The sequence below is a fragment of the Maniola jurtina genome, chromosome 17 (assembly GCF_905333055.1).
Source record: "Maniola jurtina chromosome 17, ilManJurt1.1, whole genome shotgun sequence".
Classification (NCBI taxonomy): Eukaryota; Metazoa; Arthropoda; class Insecta; order Lepidoptera; family Nymphalidae; genus Maniola; species Maniola jurtina.
Genome location: NC_060045.1, coordinates 2596744 through 2624470, shown reverse-complemented (window position 1 = coordinate 2624470; position 27727 = coordinate 2596744). Strand labels below are relative to the sequence as shown.

General features: G+C 35.4%; 1 protein-coding gene across 2 annotated transcripts; it reads right to left on the bottom strand.

Moving 5' to 3' along the window:
• Positions 1-891: 891 nt before the first annotated feature.
• Positions 892-27056, bottom strand: LOC123873570 (protein atonal homolog 8). Of its 2 annotated transcripts, XR_006797709.1 has the most exons (3): positions 26788-27056; positions 1955-3001; positions 892-1922 (listed from the first exon to the last, which is right to left on the bottom strand). XR_006797709.1 is itself a non-coding variant. In XM_045918453.1 (2 exons), exons 1-2 carry the CDS (start codon positions 26843-26845, stop codon positions 2286-2288), a joined length of 774 nt encoding a protein of 257 aa, XP_045774409.1. In that variant the 5' UTR covers positions 26846-27056; the 3' UTR covers positions 892-2285. The 2 variants fall into 2 exon arrangements, 1 of the variants encoding a protein (XP_045774409.1); XM_045918453.1 differs by having other exon boundaries at positions 892-3001.
• Positions 27057-27727: the final 671 nt, after the last annotated feature.

Genomic DNA, 27727 nt, shown 5'->3' with positions numbered 1-27727 from the left:
TTTAGATTTATTTAAGAACATTTTAGAACACAATAAGAAATCTCCAAATAAACGTAGGCTCAAAAGGCCCAGATAGAACTAAGAGCGGTATGACGAGTTACAAAAAAAAACTCTAAAAAATAAAATAAATCACTGCATTACAGATGACTTAAATTTTTCAATAAATTAAATGTTGCAATGCTAATAAAGTCACAGTCACATTATTTAAACGCATTAACATCTACAGAAATATTATCACAATTAGGTACATTATGTTTAAGGCATTCAAATTACGACTCTTTGCATAGGGAATGATTTATGCTAGGTCGTGTCATTTACGGATCGTAGTAGATTTTTTGAGTTTTGTCTATGGTACTCATTCAAAGATCATACATGAAGGTTTAGAATACCTATACAAATATATAAGTTTGCTTTGGATGACTTAAAGAACAAACAAGTCGCTTAGATCGCTACAGAAACGCGTAAGCAATGCACAACGCACGGCGCGGCGCTTAGGACCAACCGCTAAATAACAATTATACATGAGCGCCATACTAATCGCGTCGCTTACGCATTTCTCCGAAAAGTTTTCTTTATCATTTAAGTCATCTAAGTAAAAAAAGATTATTTTATAGGAAAACTAGAGGATGCCCGCTACTTCGTCCGCGTGGATGTAGGTTTTTAAGGATCCCGTAGGAACTGTTTAATTTTCCGGGATAAAAAGTTGCCTCTGTCAATTACAGGGACGCAAGCCACGTCGGTACCTTTCATACTTACAAATCGGGTAAGCAGATGGATCTTTAGGAATCCCGTGGGAACTCTTTGATTTTCCGGGATAAAAAAGCCTATGTCCATCCCCGGGATATAAGCTAACTTTGTACCAAGTTTCGTCAGAATCGGTTAATTTGTTGGGCCATTAAAAGGTAGCAGACAGACAGACAGACAAACTTTCGCATTTATAATATTAGTATGGATGATTGTTTTGTTACATGTAAGTACATTCGTGGTTCGTTCGTATTACGCTCCGAACACGGCACAACGAAGCATAACATAAATCATTCTATTTTGATTTCCGTACTTACTTTATACTTAAATTGTCTTTTGTATTTCATAAGTGGTACATTCAAACGAGTTTATTTATACTATATATAAGTCTTGCAATGAGTTTACCAAAATGCCCTTAGATAAACAGAAGTCTTGATCAACATGAAATGTACATGTCTCTTTTAAAACTACTATTTACAAAAAATACATAAATTACAGTAACTGACAGTAAATATTTTACATCAAGCTTTAGAAAGTGATACTTGGCGACTTCGGCTTCGTAGATCGTCTCTTTCACTCATACTTATACAACGTTTTACCGCTGACTTGTCACTGTCAGTCGTAACTCTTAACAATAGAGACGACGCTCTACAAAGCCGAAGATGTAGATTATCTCTTTCTAAAGCTCGATATTTACTGCCATACCGTACGAGCTAACTAAATAAAATATACAATTCTGCCTTAAAATTACTGACTCGATTTGTAAAATTGTAATAAATATAAAGTATTAAAGCCAAAAACACATTACTTTACAGTTTTGTCATTTAAGTTTATACATCCGTCTTTAATACTGCGATTTTGGGAATGGGTTAACTAGGTATTTAGATAAGCTAGTCATGTTTAGTCAATATAAGCAAAAGTGTCTTTAAATTATTTTGTTTCGTCGTTTCGGAATGACGATCGATTTAGATTTGACGACAAAATATTATCTTTTGAAGAAAGTCGGCTGTAAACCTAACTAGCATACCCGAATTATCCGAAGATAAAAGGAAGAAAATTTTGTACAGATTATACGTTACGTCATAAAGTATACCATCAGTTGCACGAGATTCAGCCCAAAAAATTCAAGTTTTACAAAAAAAAAAAAACAACATTCTAAGTACCAAAACACACACACACTTTTGGCATCGACGTATAGCGATTTTGAGACAACGGTAAAGCTTTGCGTTTTGACGACTTTTTGCGCTGTCTGAGCGAGCTTGAAATTGCGAGTGCATGGTTTTCGATATTAAAGATCAAAAAGTGCAAGGGTAAAAATTCAAGATGCTTCTAGCTTCAAAACTGATGCTACCTAAAAGTATCGTATGTGCTTTAGCCCTTATTGTCTTAACCTACCGCAGTTCTTGAATAAATATTTTTTTAATTAACCAATTATTAAGTATTATTGTCGTTTTTGTACTCAATGACTTTAGGCTTCAAAGGACGGTATAAAGATTCGAAGAACCATTGTTTCCAAGTCCTCACTTGTTTTGAGTTTTCCTTCAAGGTTCGTCTTTCTTTTTCCTTAGTTTTCCTTCCGTGTGTATTGTTTGCGTGACCTTTTCCACTGCTTCTGCGAGGTCGGCTTCAGGTTCATTCGCCGCTGACAAGGCGGCAATGTACGCGCACGCTATCCGGAGCACGGAAAGTTTGGACAGTTTTTGGTTATGACTATATGAAGGTATCGCTTTCCTCAGCGTGTCGAACGCTGCACTGATGGTATGGACTCTCGTTCTCTCCCTCGCATTAGCTTCTATCCTCCTTTCCCTTGTCATGTTTTTGTAATTTCTCTGCTCTCTTGGTTTTGTCTTTTCCGTGAAGCCTTGGTCCGTTACGCCGGGATGTGGTGGTACTCTGGGAGGGCCTGCAGGTTCTGGTATCGGGGCAGGTATTGGTATCGGAGGCGGAGGTGGTTCTAGAGGCCTCCTCCTTTGCCTCAGTAGACTAGTTTCGCTTTTCTTTACTAATGATAAGGGTTCTTGCTGTGGTTCTTCCGTGTAAGACCAAGGCCTGAATCTTGGGGCCTCGCATATGTCTTCTGTTGAGTCTAAGCGGATTCTTTTCTTTGGCGGCTGTCGGGAAGGGGAGTGGACTCGTTTGACTCGCGAGTCGGTGTCGGTGAGTCTGACTCCGGAGTCGTCGGAGTGCGCTGGTCCGGAGCAGGAGTCGTCATCTTCGCCGCCTGATACGAAGCCAGCATCTCGTTCTAGTATGCGATCTGTAACAAAGGAAAAACTGTAACAAACTGTCAATATTCTTCATTTTGTTAACAATTCAGATTTCTTAGGAATACTTTTCTATCGTATATGATTTTTAACTAGATGATGCCCACTGATGACTTCGTCCGAGTGATGGATAAGGTTTCATGCGTAGATTGAGACTTTAAAAATCCCGTGGGAACTCTTTGATCTTCCAGGATAAAAGAAATTTATGTCCGGCTTCAGGAATCAAGATATAAGATAACTTTACTGAAAAAAAGCATTAAACAAACTAGATATTTTCAGTAGCTCTATCTGTAAAATTCGAAAAAAAATACTGTACAGCACACAGATCGTATTGCTCTATAAATCTTCACGTGCCAAAAGCTGTAACTCAAGCCTGGGGGCTATTATAATAAAGAAAACCAAAAAACGCGATCAATAAAATGGCAATTATGAATATTGTTTAAATAATTAATTTGTTACCCGCAGTGTGCGAAATATGATCGAAATTGTCGAAAAAACCCCGATCCTTGCATAACTTATTTGAAAGTTGTTTTGTAGCCAATACGCGGAAAAATTCTACTTAAGGTGAGTGCACATTGACTCGTATCACCTGAGTGTGACCAAAAAGCCTAAAAGCTCAATTTCTGTACTAGAACTATGAAATACTCAAATGCTTCCGTTGTCATGCTCCAGAGCATCTTGATTTTAGATTGTGTGCCATTTTTGAATTTATCTTATAAGTATACTTATGTACTTTATTGAACCTTATTCTTATATAATATGAAAAGTTAAAAAACCCCCGTGGGAACTTTCTGATTTTCGGATAAAAAGTAGCCTACATCCCATTCCGAGATGTATCTTTGTGAAACATCTCTGTATCTTTCGTGTGGAAATGGACCAAGAAAGTGTAACAGACAGACAGACATACTTTCAAATTTATAATATTTACTAGTTTGCAACATGTCCGTGATTTGATACGCGTAAACTAGATAAATTTCAAACGCCTATTTTACCCCCTTGGGGTTGAATTTTCAAAAATCCTTTCTTAGTGGCTGTGTACGTCTTATTAGCTATCTGCATATCTTTCAGCTTGATCCGTCCAGTAGTTTGAGCTGTGCGTTGATAGGTCAGTCATCTTTTCCTTACTCTGACACTCAGGTAAGTACTCGTACTGATACTAATGCTCAGGCGACAGTAGTCAATGAGCGCAAAGCTTTAATTTATAACATGTATTTAGATGTATCAGATCGTAATATTAAATTACACAATGGCGCTAAAAGAAGTCGGTATTCCGGTTTCAGATGGTTGGAGACAGGAATCTTTAAGTTCTCATATTGTAAAAAAACCTAGGTTTCTAACTCACACTTGATTAATAATTTAATTTTTTGTAGTATTTGGTCAAAAGGAGACTTCATACGCTATACGCATAGATATAAAATGATAATCATCATCATCATCATCAATCCATTGCCTGATACCATTGCACGAGTCTCCTCTCTGAATGAGAATTGTTTGGCCACAGTCCACCACGCTGACCAAGTGCGGATTGGCAGACTATGAGGTTATCTGTCAGGCATGCAGATTTCCTCACAATGTTTTCTTCTACAGTTAAAGTTAAGATATTTAATTGCTTAAAACGCACATAGCTCCGAAAAGCTAGAGGTGCGTGCCCGGGATTGAATCCCGGACCTCTCGAATAGGAGGCAGACTTCTTAACCACAAAGCCATCACCGCTTTTTAAATTATTACCTGCATCGAATTCAAATTTAATTGATTTCGAAAATCAGAGCTACAGTGCTTTATGTAGGCAAACAGAGTACAAAATAATAGGAGATTACTACAAAATAGATATAGGTAAGGTAAGTAACTTAAATGTAACTTAAGAAGCTTGCGTCTAAAGTTACATTAAATAAACATTGTTGGCATTCTACCTACTTAGTTTTACCTTTAAAGGTACGGTTCATTAGTCAGCAGTGTATTAATTCAATTATTCAATATATCTCGGAGCATGGGAACGCGCGGCGACAGCGGCCAAGCGCCGGCGGCGCCTGCGCATGTGACGTCACGCGCACACATGAGATGGGCTTTGTGTTGTGCTGTGTTGCCGCTCGACTCTCGGAATGCTAACTTTGCGAACAGGATATCATCGCGTGTTATTGTTGAAGTTATTTTGTAAGTTATATGACTGCCTTTGGTTTAGTGGTTAGCATCACTACGGCAGAATGCAGATGACGATTTCCTTGTTTCTATCCCGGGTCGGATTGATTTCTAATATCTCCAACACAGCTAGACTCTCCTTTCACCAAAGGTTGCCTGGTGGAGATTGCTCTGAGCAGTAAGGCCGCCTTTGTATTGTTTCTGTTTTTAGTTTCTTTGTTTTGTCTTGATTATTTCATTTTTTGTGTGCAATAAAGTTTTCTAACTCTCTCGTCTAAGCTTTAAGCTTTCTATCTATCTACTTACTAGTAGAAGATTCCGTTTCAAGAAATGCGGAAAAAACAAAACTGAGCAGAAGTACCTATTAAGGATAGTAAGTAAATAAATAGGTATGCAGGTATCATTTTTCAGCCCGGATTAATCCTTTTACATGTATTTATGTACTACGGAGCGTAGATACCTACTTCCACGTTCCGCGTCCTATCAAATTGATTCGTCCTTTACATAATTCATCGCTGATACATCTCGAGATATATCTCATGTGCAGTGGCATTGTACTGAAGCTTATCGCATACAGGTTCGATCCAAACTGGTTTGCGCCGGGCGCCCATATGGCCGACGTCTTTGTTAGGCCCAGACCAGAGACGATTCGCTAGCTCAGTGATCAACACGGAATGATAGCCATCGATCTACCATTGAAGGTTTTTTACGAAAAGTTATTATAATATCACTCAGTGAAGCAGCAATGTAGTGCCGCATTTAGCGTTGATTTCTCGAATCTTTGAAAATTCTTTGAAAAGTTCGTCTTTGAGCAGAAATCTTTAGGTTTAAACAGTTTTTTTCTCAACAAGAACACACATTACACATACATATTATAGTACATTGATCTGAGATTATTAATTATGATTTTTGTTTAAAATATAAGCTACGGTTACGTAGATAACTAAGTTCTTATATTAGACAAAAAAATCTTAATATCCTACATTAGGTTCCTTGTGCGGAATTCGATCCTTTCGAACAAATTATTTGTTTTCTTTTAAATAATTAATTTTATGCTTTTATATCATCTTTTGTAGGGTTGTTTTTAATAGAAAAGAATCATTTTACGTAACTATCTTTTCAAAATCAGGCTTCAAATATTACAAAGCAATGTGCGTTGTGTTATGACCCGGAGTATAACCGGACTCCGTATGGTCTAACCCTTATTTCGAGCCTTATATTAATAAATTTTACTTCTAGAACAAGAGTTTGTCCGCATTCCTTTGCTTTTTGTTGCCATAGAGATAATTGGTTTGTAATAATTCACGTACTTACATACCTACCTATACCTAATTTTTTTGTAGTTTTTTTCTTGTTATTGTCGAAAACTAATAAAAGTTTTTGATTAAATTTATTTTTTATGACTCGAATTATAATGTGTTAGATAAACACTTTTTTTGTTGTGTACATGTATGATGCAATATGCTTGGTTTAACATGCTTGTTTAACTGATTTTATAGCTACGCTCCATGTAAAACAGGACTTAGGAAATAGAATAGAATATATATTTTTTTTATTCAAATAAACTTTTACAAAGTGGTTTTGAATCGTCAAAATAATTTACACTGGATCGGAATGCTGTTATTAACAGACAAAGATAAGTAGGTAGGTACTTGTTTAAAACCTTGTTTAAAACTCTCGAAAGTGAAGACTAATTCGTACGCGTGTGTGTGGTCACACATAATATGGCCGCCCGTTGCCAATAACGCATTTCCGGTCAGTATAGATACCTACATACGAGTGAGTATATAAATAAAAGAGGAAACGAAAATTAAAGTTTTTTTAATAAAAATATTCTTACATTATGATTTCCGGTCGCATGTTTTTCCTTGATTTCATAAAAAAATACCTTCTTCATTTATTTGGATGCAGTAAGTACTAGGTACGTACCTACCTACTAAAAAATGCAGATTGCAATCTTTATATGTATGTATTTATATCACTCTTTACAAGCTTTGTTGAAGGTTAGTTATCACTTATTATATTTAGGTAAAAAACGGTCCAGTGCGTGTCGGACGAAGGGTTCCGTATCATCTTACAAGATTTTTTTTTTTATTTTCACGGCGGCCATTTTGAAATTTTTATTAGGTACTGTACCTACTTGTTTTGTAGCGGCAATAGAAATAGGTAGATACATACACAATCTACCTATTTCGGTTCACGAGATACAGCCTGCTGACGAACGGACATCGCAGGCTTAGTAACAAAATCCCGCTGGCACCCTTCGGTTAAGGAACTCTAAAAGCTGACTATTTTATTTTTTAACTTACCTAAAGTTGCCTTCTATTACAGTGTGAACAGTGACATTTCAAAGTAGGATGAGCGATATCTATATATTGTATTATATTTCCGTAGTTTGAAGGCAACTTAATGAAAAGAAATTGATATAATATTTTCCTAATTAATGACAAAATTATTAAAAATGTAAGTGAAATCGTGCGATAAATACCAGATAAATCTAAAGTCCGTAATGGTTGAGCTACCGGAATTGGTTTATGGCTCATAATCGAGCTAACGTGGCGCCGCGAAGGCGTTCCAATTAGACAAGCAAAATAGACGCCTACAAAACAAATGCCAAGCCATATAAGGCTTTAACACAACGGTATAAGAGCATAGTAATGGCTTACCAATGTAAATTATTACTTTGCTGTCTTCGCCTAAGCCATGGACGTCGTAGACGTAGAAATTTATAGATAGGCATATTGAAGAGCAAAAAGTGAGTAAGTAAAATAACTAGTAAGTATTAAATTTTTCAGCATTCTTTTAGTAAATTTTTGCAAGTTCTTTTGAATCATCAAATGAATCTACCAAGTTCGAAAGTTGCCTAATTCTTCCTATTGAGAAGAATCAGCAAGAAAAATTACAATTTATATATTAATAGGTGGATATAATTAATAGCGAGCGACTCAAATCCATTTTACAGTATTTTTATCATTGGCATAATCTTCAATTGTATAATATTACTTTTGTTTTTTAATTGAATATAATATATTTTATGGTTATGAATATGTCTGTAACAACTTGTGCGTCACAGCGTATGCTATTTATAACAGCACGCATTGAATGACAGATTAAGAGTGCATTTCCACTGAAGCATATTGATAAATGACGTGATAATGTAATTTGTATTTGTATTTGTATTTGTATTTATTTTATTCTTCGTTTCAGACTTATAAAAGCACTTACGAAAGTCACAATACATTGAAAAAATAAGTCTACCAAATATGTAGGATCTAAATAATATCAAAATAACAATAGTAACAATAGTAAACTAATATTACGGGTACACAAGTAGGTACATAATTTTTAGCTTAGCTCGTTGAATAGCTGGTGCTGGGCTACATTTTCCATGCGTTTTTATCATCTATATAATCATTAATCTTATAATAACTTTTTTTAATTAAAATTTCTTTTATTTTACTTTTGAATTGCCTGTCAGAAAGATCGGTTATATCCTTTGGAATCATGTTGTAGAAGCGTATCGAACTGCCCATAAATGATTTAGTCGTTTTAGATAACCTGTATTTGTGTCCACTTAACTTATGTTTATTTCGTGTATTATAATGATGAGAGTCAGAGTTCTTCTTATACGATGGTAGATGTTTTCTAATGTACATAATGTTCTCAAATATATAAAGTGAAGGCATGGTCAGAATGCCGATATCTTTAAACAAATGTCTTAGAGAATCTCTGGGCTTCATCTTATAAATGGCGCGAATAGCTCTTTTTTGGAGTATAAAAATTGTTTTCCAATCCGCAGCAGAACCCCACAACAGAATTCCGTAAGATTAATTTAACATGCTGTCTATAATATCAATAGTTAATCTAATTGGTTGAAGTATACTGTCTTCGGTCCGTTCCACTAGAAACTACGATTGCAGTCTGTAACATTTGTGGTATGATCATTTTCATAATAGGTATCAGGCAATTAGTTAGTGCCAAGATGGGCAAAATATCAGGGGCCCTAGCCGGAGGACCCCTGGCACATGAGGGACCACAAGGGAAACACAAGAGGGTCCTAATGATTGTTCCAAAATTAAGTAAAATTGATTAGTTTATATATAGAATAACATACGCAAATTGAACAAAAAGTATCGGATTGAAACGCATTTCTAGTAGTATGCACTACGTACACACCATTTGATTGTTTTTCCTTTAGGTTACCTATTAGATAATAATCAACGAATAATGTACACAATAGGTGCATATAGTTTGTTATATGATATTTTCAGTACAGTACAGTAAGTTAGGGCCCCATACGATTTGGCCACGGGCCTCTAACGATATGGTTGAGCCTCCACTGATCAGGCGATCTATATAATTTCCTACATCTATGGCACGCTAACGTACCTTCTCACACTACAGGTGTTTTTTTAAGATAGAACGTTGTTCAGACGGCCCCGCCTACGTTTGATTGAGGTTTTAATTGCTTCGTGGCTTTATGTAGAATTCCTTTACCTTTCCGATGAACGCTATGGGAATTGTGACTTGATAAACCACTCAACGACATCTGCATTCCTGGTACATTGAATCGACCTTGTTGTTAATAAAAACTTATGGAGGACCTAATGAAAGAGATCGGGTATTAAACCACTTAAGAAATAGTAAAAGGGAGAATCAGTATTATGAGCGCGGTGTGGGCCAGCGTGAACTGAATCCTAACCATGGCAGCCAATGCTTCACTGCTAGTTGTTCGTTGTATGGTCTCACTCGGTATGGAATCCAAGCGATATGGTTCGCATGCATTCAATTTCCATTAAAAATAATTTCCAGTGTTTACATTATAATTAGCGTCAAGAATAGGAAAGTCAATGACCTCTATCCGTCAACTTACTGTCACTTGAAAATTATTACGGTTTGCAAGGAAAATGATTTGCATTTGCATACATTATTTTTTCCTACTTTTAATTTAACAGTCTTAGTACTTACCTACTGCAAAATCTATGTATTGCAATTTTATTAGTACAAATATATTCAAAATATAAAATATATTCATTATGGAACACATCTATTGACAACACCAAAGCAAGCTAATCTTATTAGATAGGACCAAAATCCAGAGCCGTAAAAAACAACTAAGTATCTATACCTAAACCTTAGAGTATGTTATTTCCTAAGGACGATAGAAGCACCAAAAATGTCTATAGCAAGCAACCAAAGGCTTCAAAAGAGCCGGCGCTATGGACCCTTCTATAGGGCTGAATGGTGTCGATCTCACCACTAGATAAAACAGGTCTTGAGAGGTGATACCAATCTGGCGCCAAATTTCACAGAAACAAAACGCGTCCTCTAAAAAAAGTAGGTTTTTCAAACACGTTCTGTGTTCTATTCACTTTTTTTTAATGATCGAGCACGGGTCAAGTGTTTCTTTTTTTATTATTTTAAAAAAGGCCCTTGCCTTCGCCTTTGTCCTTACAAAAAAAGTCACGTAGGTAAGTCCGGTTTACTGACGATGAATGAAGGATATTATATGTAGCTCTATTAATACTTTTAATTATTTGAAATACTTTAAATAAAAATGATTTCAGTTTGTAAAAAAACCGTGCTAAAATAAAAATAAAACTGATGTCGGTCAAGCCAGAAGCGCAAAAATCGCGAACGAGTGTAGAATATAGAGTAGGTATACCTACAATAACAAAGTAGCAACTACAGGAGAACCTCTTCCTTGAATTTTGAAGTTTAGAGAATTGGTTGATTTTATTGCTGCTGATTTTTTATTATAATATTTTTTAGTAGGTAGGATCGGTTATCGTTTACACTTTTTTTTACACTTTGCAGGATAATTAAAAAAAACATGCCTTACTCATTTAATTATTTATTTAATTAATTATTTAATTAGAACGGACATTTCAGTCCAATTACACTAATTAAATTACACAATAAAAATAAATTTGTTACGTCAATAATCTAATATGTAAATTACAAATTCTCGCAAAAGTGCAGGATCTATGCACAGGACCTATGAGGTCAGCCCATTTGTCAGCAAATATGTCACAGCGAGGGGACCCCTTCATAAGAAACAGTTACTTAAATAACGTAAAACCATACTATTAAACTCATGCAACCAAAAGCTCATCACGCAATTTACATTTACCGCCATTCGCAAAGGAGTATTTTGGAGAGATTTAAAAAACATGGAACTGTCAAAACGTAGTGATGTACAAATGATTGCCGGCGTAATTACGAGATCGTACGATGGTACTTACCGAAAGAAATGAGGGAATGATGACGACCAGTTATTATGAAAATGATTTGAAGTTTAGACCAGAGCTGACCACTTCAAAGATAGCCTGGGAAAAAACACGAATCAAAATCTTACAAAGTTAGAAAATTATAACTTACAAATTATTTTAAACTAACAAAAATGTAATGAAAAAAAAAACTGATAGCCAATCTATAAAATTACGTTTTTTGCACCCGTATCATCGACCCCGAGCTAAAGCGCGTGCGTGCGAGTACACTCACATTTGCTGTGTGTTAGAAAGGGGAAAACATCCAGTTTAATGTTTCTCGAAAAGAAAATTTTCGCACTTACGATTCTAAATTCACTTTCCATGCAAGCCAACCTGCGAAATCAGCGCTAATAATAATCGTTCGTAGTTCAATTAGGTAATTTGTTTAATTGTAAGTGCGAAAATTGGAAAAGCACATTCCATGAAAAATCACCTGTGAAATCACTGTAAAAAAATTCACGAAATGAAAATGATTTGAAATTAGCAATCATGTCCATCGCTAGTTTAGACTAATAATAATATGTCGCGTTTGCGGTTAGATATGGTCACATTCGCACGGTCTCAGCTTAGCTAATGTATGGAGAGTCGTGATGTCAACTTTCACCAGCAAACATTACTGGCGCCAGACCAGTGATACTATGTATATTGTTTAATCAATCCTCATTTGTAATATATATTCTGTAGAAACTATGAATAATCTGTTCTGAATGAAACTAATTAGGTATGAATTCAAGATTGATGATAAATTAACTACGGTAAGTTTAGTCAAGCACTTTTGTACGACTGATTACGTTGAATAGTCATCGATCTTTGGATGCCTCGAAGGTAAAGTTATACCTAATTTGAAAAACAGCCAACACTAACTAAACTACAGTAAGTACAATAGGTATTTATCATTTTTTTCTATAGTGGGGCAAATCTTAAGATACCCAATGGATTTCCCAAGACGTAAGATTTTGACCAATTTTGACCTCCTAAAACTCGGTGGCCACTCAGCGCATATAGGGAGGCTCCGAGATCCCTTGCATATCTATTTAGGTACAACATTCGTAGGTACCATTTGTAAGAGCACTAAAGGTGCTTGGCCCCCTAAACAATTTGCATAATTTAATAAAGGAAAAGCTTCGTATGTTTTAATTTATTTAATACATAATAATCGATATTATCGAATGCAAAGTCTATAAGTACATCTAAGTATCATTCAATAGGACACTGCAACTGCAGGTAGGTGGGTAATTGGTTCGGGGAACCGTTTATCTATGTTGATACTGATAATAAATGCATTATGGGAACTATTTTATTAATTTTTATTAACGGGATGCAAATACATATCAAAAATTGTAGAACCGATAGAATTACAGCTTTGAGTCTCTCCGGGTCTCCTTGAGAGCCTCTGACAACTAGATTAAGGCCCGCGGTTCACTTAATCCAAATGCAAATTTTTGATGGTCTATGTATTTATGCCTGTGCGATTGTTAAAAAAAGTACCTATCTGTAGCTATAGCAGCAGGCCAGCACTCTGAATCATCATCATGATCAATGGGTTTACGCCACCTAGTCCGGTTTCTGGTCAAGTGCGGATTGGCACACACCTTTTGAAAATATTATGGAGAACTCTCAGGCATGTAGGTTTCCTCTCGATAATTTCCTTCACCGTTCAAGCAAGTGATAACAGTTCCTTATCACAGCGAAAAAAAAGATGCATGCCTGGGATCGCTCTCCCGACCTTCCGAACGGAACTCTGAATGCCTTAAAATAATATTAGAATGTTTCAGGTTTGCTTTCAATGAAATCCAATGAAACGAATTTATTTAGGTATTTCATGTAGCCTTGTGATATTATGATTTTGCCAAGCGGTTCTACTAGCAGGATATTCTACTGAGAAGAGCCGGCAAGAAACTCAGCAGTTGCTCTTTTGTGACCCAGTGGAGATTTTTTTTTTTTGGAAAAATGAGCAGACCTGACCGATTCTGACCGATGACCTGAAGAAGGTAGCGGGGAGTGGGTGGATGAGGAAGGCGGAGGACCTTGTTTGATGGCGCGTTCTTGGAAAGGCCTATATCCAGCAGAGGACGCGTACAGGCTGATGGAATGGAGCAGTTCTACAAGAGTTCAATGGAATGGTGCAGTTTAAGTACTTGCCTTTTACGTTACTTCAAGGTTATAGTTCTCCAAGTTAGCCAATTCCCCACCCCAATACGTTTCTATGGGATGAAATCCCGCAGTCCGGGGTCCGATTAGTCATGTAGGTAGGTAGGTATGCGGCGCGCGCCACCACGGCGACACCGGGGCGCCATGCGGTCGCCATCGGCGAGCACTAAACAATCTTTATATGGAATGCCTGTTATTATTCTTCGTTAATCGCGCATTATATAAGGAAGCTACAATAATTAAGACAAATAATGCGACAATCGTTTTAACTTGAGGCCAAGATCAAGTAGGCAATTGTTTAAAAGCAGAATGTTCTTTTTTTATATTCGATTTAAAAAACTTGAATTCAACGAAATCGAGAACCAACGTTAGAACGCGATAATTTTTTGGATATTTTAAGATGAAGAAAAAAATGAATTTAAAGAAAGGTTGCCATAGGTTGAATAGTTTCCAAGTCTATAACAGACATAGGAAAAACATTTTTGTGTTTCATATGTTAGGATTTATACATATGTAGGTGCAAAAAAGTAAAATAAACGTATTTTCATTTAAGTGTTGTATAATGTATATGTAAGTAAGTATACTATGTCAGCCAGGTGCGATCCAGAGACAAAGTTGTTGAGGCTACCGTATCGGAACAATAGATATTTTGACTCCAGCCAATAGCGTGTATTGTATAGTCTCGTCACATGTCTCGTGTTGTATAATTAACGTGCAACAATGGGTTTATTTAGCCAGTCATTTCAAACCAGTTATTAATATTAATAAATACAATAATATTATAAATGCGAAAGTGTGTCTGTCTTCTAGCTTTTCAGGGCTCATCCGTTTAACCAATTTTGATGAAAGGTACGGAGTCAGCTTACGTCCCGGAGGTTTGTTTTAAAAATCAAAGAGAAAATCAAAAAGTTCCCACGAAATTTTAAAAAAAAACCTAAATTCATGTGGACATCATCTAGTAACAAATAATTTCTCAAATCATACTTTACTCTATCACTCATGATCATTGACTTATCATAGTGGTGTAAGAAAAATGTGAGCATCACTGTTGAAATAAAGACAACATATTGTTAAACACTAGTAAACTAGTATTTAAATATTTATTATAACAAAATAATATAGAATGTAAAAATATATTTTTAATTACTTAATGTTTTTACTGAAATAATAATAATAATTGGCGGATATTGTCCACAGTGCGCAAACACTTTTCAATAAAGATTTAGGAGATAAAAAGGATATTATAAAAATTAGGTATCTATTTAAATATGATTTAAATCTATATAATATGTGTATCTATGTAGGTAATTTTTTTAAAATACCTAGTAAAAAAATAACTACAAAAATGAAAAAAACACCATCCCATCAACAAGAAGTGTTGCCTTTTGCCCCTAGTAATATTTTTATTATTGGGGGCAAAAGGCAACAAAACAATAAACAAAACGAAAAATAAATCCGCCAACAGTAAGTTTTTACGCTCATATCGAATACGATGTATAATGGATAAAACCACCTGGTTGAACAAGAAATATTGCATCTCTGTGACACTTTGGCAGCATCATTTGTTAGTGCCCCCATTTAAATAAAACCTAGGACGTCTAGCATAGATTTCTGCAGACACATTAGAATATTATGCGTATCTATGGTCGATACTGTGAAGTCGGACGTAAAAAATCGTAAAAAAATGTAAAAAAAACCTTTTGATTTTATGGATTTTCCAGAGGCACAGCTGCACACATTTGATTTTGCCGTTTGATTGACAGTTATTAGGATACGGGGAGTCGAATGTACATACCTTTTTATGCAACTGGGGGCAAACGTATGGTGATTTTTGTTTCTTAAATAAAACACATTAATTTAATAGTTGTTTTGTCCTGTGACAGCGTATATTAAACTTTTGTTTAATGCATTTCTGTTTCAAGATACCTTCCTATTTTCTGAATTTATGAATCAATTATATTGAGATGATGTTATGTCAACTAAAGCAAAAAAAATACACTATTTTTTCGTGTTCCACGTAATTTATGCAGTTTTATTTTTTTACCATTTTTTTTCAAAATCTTACCTGCGCAAAACATATTGTTTCACTAAGCTCTATATTAGAAAAAAAAAATAGCCACATTGTGAAGTTTTTTTAATAATAAGTAGATATTAGATATCTATCCTATATTATAAGGTTCAATATATACCTTGGTCCAATATATATCCAAATCTAGATCATAGTGGATATAATATTCAATTTGAGTAAATGCAAATGGCAATTAAAAATAATTTGGATCATAGATAATAAATATTCATATTATATTATCGTCAATTGAGCGACGTACGGCATGACCTTGTACTGACGTCCTGGCATTGAGCAAATAAATCACATAAATAAAAAGTTAATTTCGCATGCCGCTAAGTTCCAAGTCGAGCCAGATGGCCGATCCCGGTGTTTTACCACCATCTGGCGCGGAAAAATGTAATTGTAACTTTGATCATTGCGATTTTTTTTCATCCGGTGACTGCGAACGATACTCGTTTAAAAATATTTTATCTTGATTACTCAAAAGTTATTATTGACGCTTTAGGATAGGATAAGATGTCTATATCGCATATATCTAACACATATTTCACGTATAATTGATTGAGTACGCGTGATTATCGCATATCGTCCTTATACCTAATTTAATTAAGACATAATTTATAAACATCCTAACAAATAACAGGCCAAAAACATATTTTTTTGTACTAAAAATATTCATAAAGCATCTAAGCAAATACATACGTTATATTTTTTACAGTTATTTAATCTAAGCAACAAACAGATGCAAAAAAACAATTCACATTACCGATACTAAATTTTTTCCCGGATGTTATTCCAAATTCGAACTAGTTAGCGCCAGCGCCATTTAAATTAGGCGGCATTATATTATCTTTGGAGGATATTTTATAAGAGCTCTACAGATGTCCCAACTTTTAACCCCAGCTTATGTTCCAACCATGTTCCAACCGAGTAAGTACTTATTATGTAGTCCAAGATTAAGCCGGCAGCTACAGCTACAGTAGCTACTGATTTTAATTATTTCAATTATCTGTAGCACAGTTTAAGTCGGCCCGACTCAACCGCCAACTTGGTGATAGCTATTTACTTATTTAGGGTTCAATTTATATAAAAGAATGTCGATTCTGATATCACACCAACTTATTGCCACATCTGGAAGGTGTTTGGCAAGTTGGGTCCGAGGATCAAATAACAAAACAATATTAGAACGTAGACTGTAGTTAGAAGTTGGTATATTTGTAGATGCTGTTTAGAATTCTTTCGGTACCAGTTGGCAAATTAATGCAAATGGCTCGATCAGCGCGCGTGGAATTTTATTACGTGACCATCTTGTCAATATTATAAGTAAACATAACGTTATTGTCGCTTTCTAAAGCAATCTGTATGCAACTAAAAATAGATTTTAAGATGTGTAATGACCAAAATTCCAATAATACTTCACTTAGAATTCAGTTTTTTTTTGATTTCTATATTATTGCTTTATCATCTCGATTCTCGTCTCTACTTTTAGATTCAATGTAGATTTTATTTTTAAGTTACTACAAGGTTGCTCTAAGGAGTAAGCTTTTATAAAAATGTGTAAAGTTTAGTTCTCGTTTGCCATTGGGAGTTTTAACCAAATAATATTGCTTTTTTTTAAAATAAAAATAGCGAGTTAACGTTAATTTTTATTTTCACCCGATGTTAAGTGATTACCGCCGCCCATGAACATCTGATGCGTTATCAGCCTTTCAGGAATTTGGCGGTCCGCCCCATGAACAACCCAATGTAGTAATCTAGTGGGAACACCGCCGATGTGTTCATCACCGCCGATCATAAATATCTACATGTAGATTGTAGAGAATATTATGTTATTACCTACTTGTCAAAGATTTATACCTAAGCTCTATAGATGTAAAAAAATATATATTGAAATATAAAAAGTAAACTTCTGATACGGAAAGGATACCTACCTTCTCTCGGTTGGCTTCAAGAAATGCGGATGTAGTGTTGTTATCTTTAGTAGGAAACAAGTTACTGTTAAATTTACGCAAATTATACGCCATTAATCAAAAACTAAAGTTCAGGAATTGAATAACTTATGAATACAATAAAATGTGTTATGTTAAATAAAAATCTTTGAAGACCCGGAATCAAACATTTTTTTACATCTTTTTTCGATAAAAGTTTTTGTATAAGTAGGTACATAGTGACAAATGTCAATTTAAAAGTTTTCGGGTTTTCAGGATAACCTTATACAAGCTAATTCACATAATAAATGTATGATACAAATAACTTGTCATATGTATGTTGTCTTGTCATAAGTTTACTTTAGTTTTTAAGTACTTTTGACATGACAATTGATACATAGAGCAAATAATATGGTGTGCGCATTATATCTACCTAATGGCAGCGGTGAAGTATTAAAAAGAGTAAGGAGATTAAAAAAAAAAGTAAAAAAAATCAAACCGGACTACCTAACAAGGCCACACAGTGTCATTCCCCGGGCAACGTGATGCGTTTGATACGATCACCCACACCAATCAACGGTGCAACAATGTTCACTTTAGACTATATTTTTTAATCCTGTCATAGCAGAACTTTAATTTAGTACGATAAAACGTACTTTTGACATGATAATTGACACGTAAAGCAAATAAAGCGAATCCTTTCCTAAAATGTACGCACTATAATCTATCTAAAGGCAGCGGTCGTGTATTAAAAAGTGTAAGGAGATAAAAAAAAGTAAAAAAAATCAAACCGGACGACCTAACAAGGCCACACAGTGTCGTTCCCCGGGCAACGTTATGCGTTTGATACGATCACCCACACCAATCAACGGTGCAACAATGTTATTAGACTATTTTTAACCCCATATTAAATGAAGCGCAGTATTTAATGGGCATTCTTTTATTTGGATGGTATAATTTAGTACATGAAACTAAGTAGGTAACTAGGCACTGTTTGCAGTTTCTTAATGGGTACATAATTAATTATCTTTAGTTATTACTTAACTATTATGTTGCAGCGGGCCTGTTAACCGGTTAACCTGTACAGTTGCTCATTGGGCGAGTTCATACAGGCCACAACATTTTGGTAAGTAGTATAAAGTAAAAATAAATAATTTAAGTTAACATCGCTATCGAATTAGGTTAGCCTGTAATGATAGTTTCAAGTTGTCATTTTTTTTTAATGTATGTATTAATGCTAATAATTCAGTTGTAAATGTAGGAACCACTAGGAACAGAATCTCTAAACTAAATTGACTGGTCTAACTACTTATCCATAAATAAATCTTATAATGGTATCCTTTTCAGCAGGGAACATTATGAAAAACACAGACCAATTGATTTAGTTTACTTTGAAGATTGTGCACAGCCGACTTTGACGCAAAAATATATGCACCTACCGTGCATAGCTATGATGCCTTTCCAAGCATGGAAGTTGAATTCTTAGGTCTTCCATTAAAAACTTAGCACTTTTTTGTGTATTGTCCACTTTTTCTGTATCCGCATGAGGTTTTTACACTAAGCGACAATGCTCAACGACAAAAAGTGGGAACGATTCATTAAGGCTCAATAGAAGAAAAAAGTTATATGTAAAAACAGTATAAAAATAGTATTAAAAAAAATGGCTAGTTGACAAAAAAAGCAGAAAACTTTAGGGGAAAAAAAAATATTTTAACGTAATTTGTTTGTAGCACGCAAAATACATTTGAATTTTGAGTTTAACAACCATCCGAGTAGTAAGGTACTGTATTTAAAGTGTTCTGTGCTGTAGAACCGATGACTGTTTTTTATTGAAACTCCAAAGAAAAATAAACAATAAGCATAGCTTCAGATTAATGCCTTTTGCACTAACGAATGTTTTATGTGAAAAATAATATATTAAGAGTTGCGACATAAGAGTTACGACTTATCGCATCGAGGGTATGTCGTAGCCAAATATTAAACAAATTATTCTATTCATCAGTACCAAGGGAAGTGTGGGCCATCCTTTGTTTTTGTGACCACCCGCCTGCTTCCTCTCTTTGTTGTCATTTTCGATGAATTTCGGGCTTCCCGTCAACCCTTTGATAATGCATATGCATGCAGATTTTATAATTTGATTTCCACCCTAACTTCTTCGCAAACGCGACGCAATGAAAAAAAAAATGTAGTTAAATGCGGTTTCATTAATAAAGATTTATAGGATGTTCTGTTTTCTAAATAGACTCAGGATTGGTTAGTTTCTGTGGGATACATGAAGCGTATTTATATTGACGAGTAGAGATGCCACACCATGTAAGGCTCGTTGATCCTCATAGGTTTATCTACCTACCTTGTGTAGATACGATGCCATGGAGATATAAGAAAAATCTACCAATAATTGAATCTTAATAGTTACGCAATCGTAGTGAAAAGTCACCTACGCGTTCAAATAATAATAATATCAATTAGTAATATGTACTTATCAATTATTCTATACTCGCTTAGTTTTATGGGAAATCAAAATTACAGTCGCAAAAGTTTTGCAGCAGCTTCTTGCTCTATAAAAAAACAATGATTGTTGGATCTATCGAAATAGACCAGGTTAAAAATTAAATAAAAATCTCAGTCTATTTGACAAATCCATGCATCCAAATCATGACTAAGCATCTCAATATTTGCTATATATGCGTCCGTTGGCAAACCTTTTTTTTAAGAATATTAGCCAGGTTTATTATGCTCACTAAAATTCCCCTTTCCCCTCCAATTAAGCGTAAAGCTTGTGCTAGGAGTAGGTACGACAATAGTGCAACGGGTGGCGTTTGAACCGGTGACCTTTCGGTTTTCAGTCGCTCCTTTTACCGTTGAGCTATCGAGCTGCTATAACCTTGGTTAGGATCAGTCTACCAAAACTATCACGCAGAAATTTTTAGACACCCCTGAACACTTACGAAGCTGAATACATTCGGTAGGTAATAACAACGGGTAGGTACAGAAATGCTAACAAACACATCCTCCCAGCAGATGTCAAGCATCATTACATGCAGCGCATAAAACAATGTTAGTGTCATAAGGCGGACAGATGGACGAACAATCGACAATATGCAGTTGCTACAAAACAGATGTGGATCACTGGGAACGTTTCGTAATCTTGTCTTTGTTGAGAGGAAACAGGAGTTTATTTTAAAATGGACCTGAACTGATTCCTGCGGTGTCGCCATGTTTTAAGTAGGTTTCGACCACGCAACGTATTTTCAAAACATACCTATTCTTTCTTCTCTATAGGCGTCCTACCATATCCCTTCCCAAAATAAATCTTATTTTGTTTTTTATATTCCCATACAATTTAGCCCTTGACCTTGCCTTGATGAGGCAGTTTGCAGTCTAAAATAAGCGGGTTAATTTGGAAAAGGTATGGCAGTTTCATTATACCTTGCGGGGTGAACTCAGTATCTAGCACTGAATGATACTACTTCAAGCTCATTTAATTCCACGTTATAAATCTTTTATCTTATGAGAAATGTCCTATAAGAAATTCAGTCGTATTGATTCTTATTATACGATTAAGATCATACCTACATAATATAATGCAAGATATTTTTTTTATGTCGGATCAGAAGCACGCATACTAATCCATTCTTGTCTATTGTCCGTGTCTTATAATGTGCAAAAGGCCTCAGTATTTTAAAGCGGCAAATTTCAGCTGGCATTTCCTCTGATATCCGTTTATTGTGCATTTTTACGGGCGTTATTTTGAAACAGTAGCTACTACATAGCACGTGAACGCTTGCACGTGGTTGATACGCAATAGCTTGTTTTCCAAGTAACTATACACGTTTCTTGGGTAAAGCGGCTTATTACATTTTCAACTTCAGTATTTTGGACAGTTGGGAATAAGGCAGCTCAAGGTTACTGAGCGGAAGATGGAGAAACCTATGCTTGGAGTTTCAAGAAAGTGATCAAATTAGAAATGAGGGGATCGGAGGAGAACCAGAGATGTTAAGAAGCAAAAGTGGCAAAGGGCAGGGCACATATTTCGCGAAACTGATATATGTTGGGGTCCAAAAGTGCAGAATGGCGACCTAAAACCTTCCACGGTGGACATCGCTGAATTCAGGCGGCGATAGACCGTAGCGTGTGGAAGTCCCTACAAGAGTCCAGCAATGGACGTCTGAACTTGTTTGATGCTAAGAGCATGCTAGTTAGAAGATTTTCAATAAATAAGTCTTGAAGATTATAGCTACCAAAAATATTATGGGATTTGTAATAAAACTCATAATCTATACAAGTTAGCTGCAGTTCTATTTTTTATTCTGCTTTAAACAATCTGCTAAAAATAATTTCACTCGAATATGAATACGGATTATGAATTTTGAGTGTGTGAAATTCTTTTCGGTATCTTTTGGGAGTAATTATTTTTTGTATTAGATATTAATGAAGCAGAATTTAAAAAAATAAGTACATAAGTATAATATAAAAGTAGGACAGTAACCTACTTGCAAAGACATTCGGCACTTGTCTCGCATAGCTGATGTTATCATTAAATGTAAAAAAACTGCTAAAACATCGCTTTTTTTGTCGCGATGCCTAGCGCATTACGCAACTGGGAAATCCCACAGTTGCCATCAACAAGATCCTGAATGCCTTCGTATCTTTATCAAAGAAATAACCTAGACTATTAATAATATTCGTGTACATATAGGCTTTATAAAAAATGCAAACAATATCATGTAAGGGTAGCAACGAGACTCTATTACTAAGCCTCCGCTGTCTGTCCGTCGTCGGTCCGTCCGTCTGTCTGCCAGCGGACTATATCTTATAATACATAGAAAGTTGAAATTTTCACAGAGTAGGTATGTGTATCTCTTGCCGCTATATCAACAAATAATAAGAAATTCAAAATGGCCGCCATGAAAAAAAATTATAAAGTACGTAATCTTGTACGATGATACGGAAATCGGAAGTGGAACCCTCGTCTGTGACCGACTCGCCAGATTTTTTTACTTCAAGTTTTTAATAAAGCAAAGATCAATAACTTTACAGCCTACCCTGCTATAAACTGAGAGTAACACAACGTTGACAGATGAGAAATGAAAGGTTAAACAATAATCGGGTAGCAATAAAACTAAACGGTTGTCGCCACATGTCAAAAGCATGACGTCAAGCCGCTTGGTCACCAGATGCGGTGCCCAGATGTGGGGCATAATCGCTGTAATAATGGCACTGGCTGTCGGCTGTGTGACATCTGTATCTGTGTTGACTTTAATTAAAGGGTGACTCCCGCTAAAAATGTTGGCTCAAATCTGGCCAATCTACTAGCCATGGCACATATTAAGGATAGATATTAGGTGCATACGTAGATTCGTCGAAGCCGTCTAGTGTGCGGTAGCAGTGCGGTAAGTGCAACACGAAGGAGCGACCGAACTGGCCTACTAAGTTGAAGGGTCGGTCGTCATTTACCACGAGATCAAAGGCGTCGGACTACTGTGTCAGTCTTTAAATTGTGGCAAGGGCCATAGTAATGTTTGGGCAGGTTTTCTGTTTTCAATTTTATTAAACTTACTAATTTTACTAATTTGCTAATTAAATAAATAAGCGCAAATCCATACTTTATAAATGCAAAAGTGTCGGTCTGTCCGTTACATTTTCGCGGCCAATCCGTTTCACCTCATTTTTTATTTATTTTGGTAAATCAAAGTATGCCCACGGATTTTTTAAAAACGTCCACTATGACATCAGATAAGTTTACATGACCAAAAAAATTTTCTTTTCAGCTCTACCAATAGAAAGACGGTCAAAAATTAAACTAGTTATAGGTATTTCGATGTAATTTATTCAATATCTTACCTATTACAATAATACGAACGTAGTAAGCAACATGATAGATTAGGTACAAGGGAAAGTACGGCCACGTAACGACCCTTGATTTCGGACTTTTGATTGAAACAAATCGAACTGATAAGATAATAATTGTAGAGCTAAAATTATTCGCCAAATCGTCTGTCGTTATTAGTAGTAAGTATGCATGCACCGGAAACATACCTATTTAGTTAAAATACCGATTAACTTGATTAAGTATGATAAGTCTTATCAAAGTCTGTGTGTGATGTGCATTGACTAAACTCTTGGCGCAAAATAGTATCTGTCGTCAGCAATAATAAAATAGGTAATTAATACGTTTATCATCATCATCATCATTATGATCAAACCTGCCCATTGAGCACTTCTCACAATGAGAATACCAACCACGCTAGCTAACACACCTTTGAAAATATTATGGAAAACTTTATCTTTGTTGTCTACCCCTGTGTTGTCTGATATATTTATTTCCTGTAGGAGTTAGGACAAGTTGTGGCGCTTATGATACCTAATATGTCACAGTTCACGACAGGAAGGGAACTTCTAACAGAACCTCGAGGATTCGATGTTATTGGCAGGCGTCAAATGTTAGTACATTTGACGCTCGTAGCCCTAAAGTAGCCTTATTTTCCCATGATTTCACGTCACCATAGCCTAATATTTTACATATCGTCCATTCAGGATCAAACCGAGAGTTCCCTCACTCTACTCTTCCTATGTCATGTCAAAACTACCACCGGTTCAGAAATTTCAAGTTGGTCTGATGAAATGAAATATTTATTTCATGTAGAATAACTTGTGCCTCTTATGATATGTCAAGACTACCACCGGTTAGGAAAACTGATTCTACTGAAAAGAGCACAGCTCCAAATTAATTATAATTTTTTTTAATACTTTTTTCTGAAACTTTTTGCCGACGGCGATTTTTTGTGCACCATACGTAAAAAATGTATCTAAAAAAATATTATCGTGTGAACCGTAAAAAAATATTACCATGTAAGTATAAGGAAGATTAGATAGAGAATACCTAAATAGGCAAATAACCGTTAAAATATTAATCGATTCCAATTTATTTATCGCCTGCTAAAACAGAAGGGGTGCAACAAAAAATCCATTGCACATGTTGCTAGGGTGGCAACCCCTGAGCGAACAAGTGTACGTTTCACTATAACTAATTTATTCCCGTTAACCTGTTAAGTGTTTTAACTCTTATTGCTGAGGAAATAAAGGCGTTTTTAAGTTTACACCTAATTTGTTTGTTCACATGTCGCGTAGCGGGGGTCGCGAGAGATTTGGAGTCAAGTTTATTTATTTTTTTATTTTTTTTAGAATTAGGTCGTTAGTGTTGCCAACTGTTCCGCAAACATAAACATTTCAGTTTTTAAATACATTTTCTTTTGATACTTGATACAATACAAATATATTTTTGACCATGATAATCATGGTGGAGATAGTTTTCCCGGATGGTGCCCGGATGCATATTATCGGTACTTATTCCTGAAATATTGAGTCATTACGCACTTTTATAGTTGCGTAATGGCTCTAAGCTACGTACCGGATATTACCTAGGTATGATATTAGTGCTTAAAAAAATTTTTTTCTGCATTATAAGCAAGCGCATGATCACAATCACACCTGATGGGGAGTGATGATGTGGCCTAAGATAGGACGCATTTACCTAGAATGCGCCTTATCATTCTTAGATATGCCTAGATAGATAGATAGATTCACCTAGATTTGTTTAGTTTTTTATTTCTTTAAATTTTAATTTAGATTTAAGTTTGTTTTATTGCATTCCTGAAATAAAATACAGTCAAAATCTGTTATAACAACATTGATGGGACCATGATTATTATTAGTTCGCAAAAATCAGTAGTTGTAATGTTCAGTTAGTTATTCAGTACTGTCTAGTTACCAGTCTTTATACACATAGCTGGGATTTTGATGAGCATGTTGGCCGTTATAACCGATATATTGTTATCAAATGATGCTGTTAGAAATGCTTTCCTATGTAGGTAATATGTAAAAAAAACTAAGTTTTCTTAAACTTTTATGCCTTGCAACATTCTATTGCTGACACATTATTCGTTATTACACTTAATTCAATACCTGCTTTACTATTTGTAGGCGTAGAACAATTTGCTATAATAAATTAATCGGATCCTTTTACAGCTTGCTATATTTACGATCCACCTAATAAGGAACCCGAATTCGTCATTCCGTCCGTCGTATTTAATCTGAGACTTCCGGCGGTCATATTAGACTTACACCCACTTGGTATGGTTCACCTGGGTGATAAAAGTATAGAAAATCTTACTAAGTAGATAGCTATACTGAAATCATGATTGAAATAAAATTATTACCCAGTAGCCCCAGTAGTAGTACCTATGTATTACCTAAGCTTAGGCATGCCCGCGACTTCGTTCACGTGTTTTCTGGAAAACCCCGGGAAACTCCTCATTTTACAGGATAAAATGTAGCCTAGATGCAAAAAATCGCTTCGGTCCATTTCTCCTTTGCGCCGTGTTTGAAGGACTAACTAACAAATTAATAAACCTACAAAGAAACACATTTCTAATTTAGGTACGTAAGTATATTATTTAATTATTATGGGTATTTTTGAAAAGGATAGCTTTTTAGCAATTTTATCTAAATAATAATTCAACGAATAAAAAATAGGGGTGCGCAAAGAGTTTACCATTGTTATCGATAAAAAGATAAATGTCTTTTATATGTATTTGCAATCTGAAAAATTAATCAATTTTTTACTCTATTTATAAATACCTACTTAGATCAAAGCTCGTGTAAGTGATAAATAGATAATTTGTGACATCATATTATGTGATCAATATTTATGTCAGACATAACACAAAAAACACTACCTACCAAGATTATTACCCTATTATTTAACAACTTAGAATTATGCAAAACTCCTAGATAAAACAAAGACTTATTTATTATTATTGGATACCAAATTAATAAAGTCGGAACTTAGATATGAAAATATTTCCTTAATATTGTTATTAAGTATCTAAAATAATAAATTAGGTAGGTAGGCATTAACTATTGGATAATTAAAATCTCAAAGTGTTTACCCTTTTCCTCTCTATCCTTTGCAGAATTATGATTTACAAACCTTTTTAAAGAAGGTTTGTAAATCATAAGTAACTACCAGTAAATTTAATTATTATTAAAAAATATAGATAAAATCTCGGCATAACCCAAATAAATATGCAGACTGTAGGACATAATTATAGTCCCAGGGGTTGTAATAGTTTCCTCCATCCATCACCCAGTGTTTCCTTAATTTATTTTGTAAAAATATATATTAATTATATAAAAATATAATTATTAAAATAATGAATTACCTTTAGCATCAGCCACTGCAACATCCTCAGGAGCCGAAATAAAAGTATTTGTTGACATTTTCCGTCGCGCTCGCTCATTCAAAATCCAATAAACTTAAAAACAATCCTCATGGATTAAATACACACTGAATACAACAACTTCGCTATATTGGCACGTTATAATATAACACAGTTTCATTAGGAAAAACAAACACTAAATTGTCGTATCGTGTTACGTTTACGTGTTCGATGCGGGTTAACAGTGAACGCACAAACTCTCCCTACGACAGTTTGTATTCAACTGAATTCTGAAACGGCGTCGGGCCGCGGGCGTCAGAACTTTTGTTGGCGGTGGACTTGGAGCCGTGGCGGGGTAAAAAAGCGCGGCGCCAGCCTAGTCTCGCCCTTAGAGATGCACCGTCTGTCACATGTTTGGAATTTATCGTATTGCTGTACTATTATTTTACGTATGGGTCCGAGACATAGTCGCTAACTACGGGCCTCATAAGAAAGCTCAGAGTCACTCAGCGGGCGATAGAGTAAGATACGCTTGGAGTTTCTCTACGTGATCGAATCCAAAATGAGGACATCCATAAGGGAACCAAAGCAACCGACATTATTCAACGGGTTGCGAAGCTGAAGTGGCAATGGGCAGGGCACATATGTAGTTCGAAAAACCGAAAGACGTTGGGGTCCCATCGTGCTGGAATGGCGACCTCGCACCGGAAAGCGCAGCTTGGAAGATCCTTGGACAGCATGGACGTTCATCGGTCGATATTGATGATGATGATGATGATATTGTCGAAAACTGCGATATCTGTTGGCATGCAGTTCCTAGATCGTTCGAAGATCCTCCCTCATGATGATTCTGTATTTTGATGTCAATATGAATTTCAAAAGAGTGGTAGTTCAATGATGTAATCTATCAAGCACTCTACAATTCTTGATCTGCTGTTCTAGC

Coding starts and splice junctions, on each gene's coding strand:
- LOC123873570 (XM_045918453.1), bottom strand. CDS start 26,845: ATGTCAACAAATACTTTTATTTCGGCTCCTGAGGATGTTGCAGTGGCT. Junction 3,002..26,787: donor TGCAGTGGCTGATGCTAAAG/GTAATTCATTAT, acceptor CCTTTGTTACAG/ATCGCATACTAGAACGAGAT.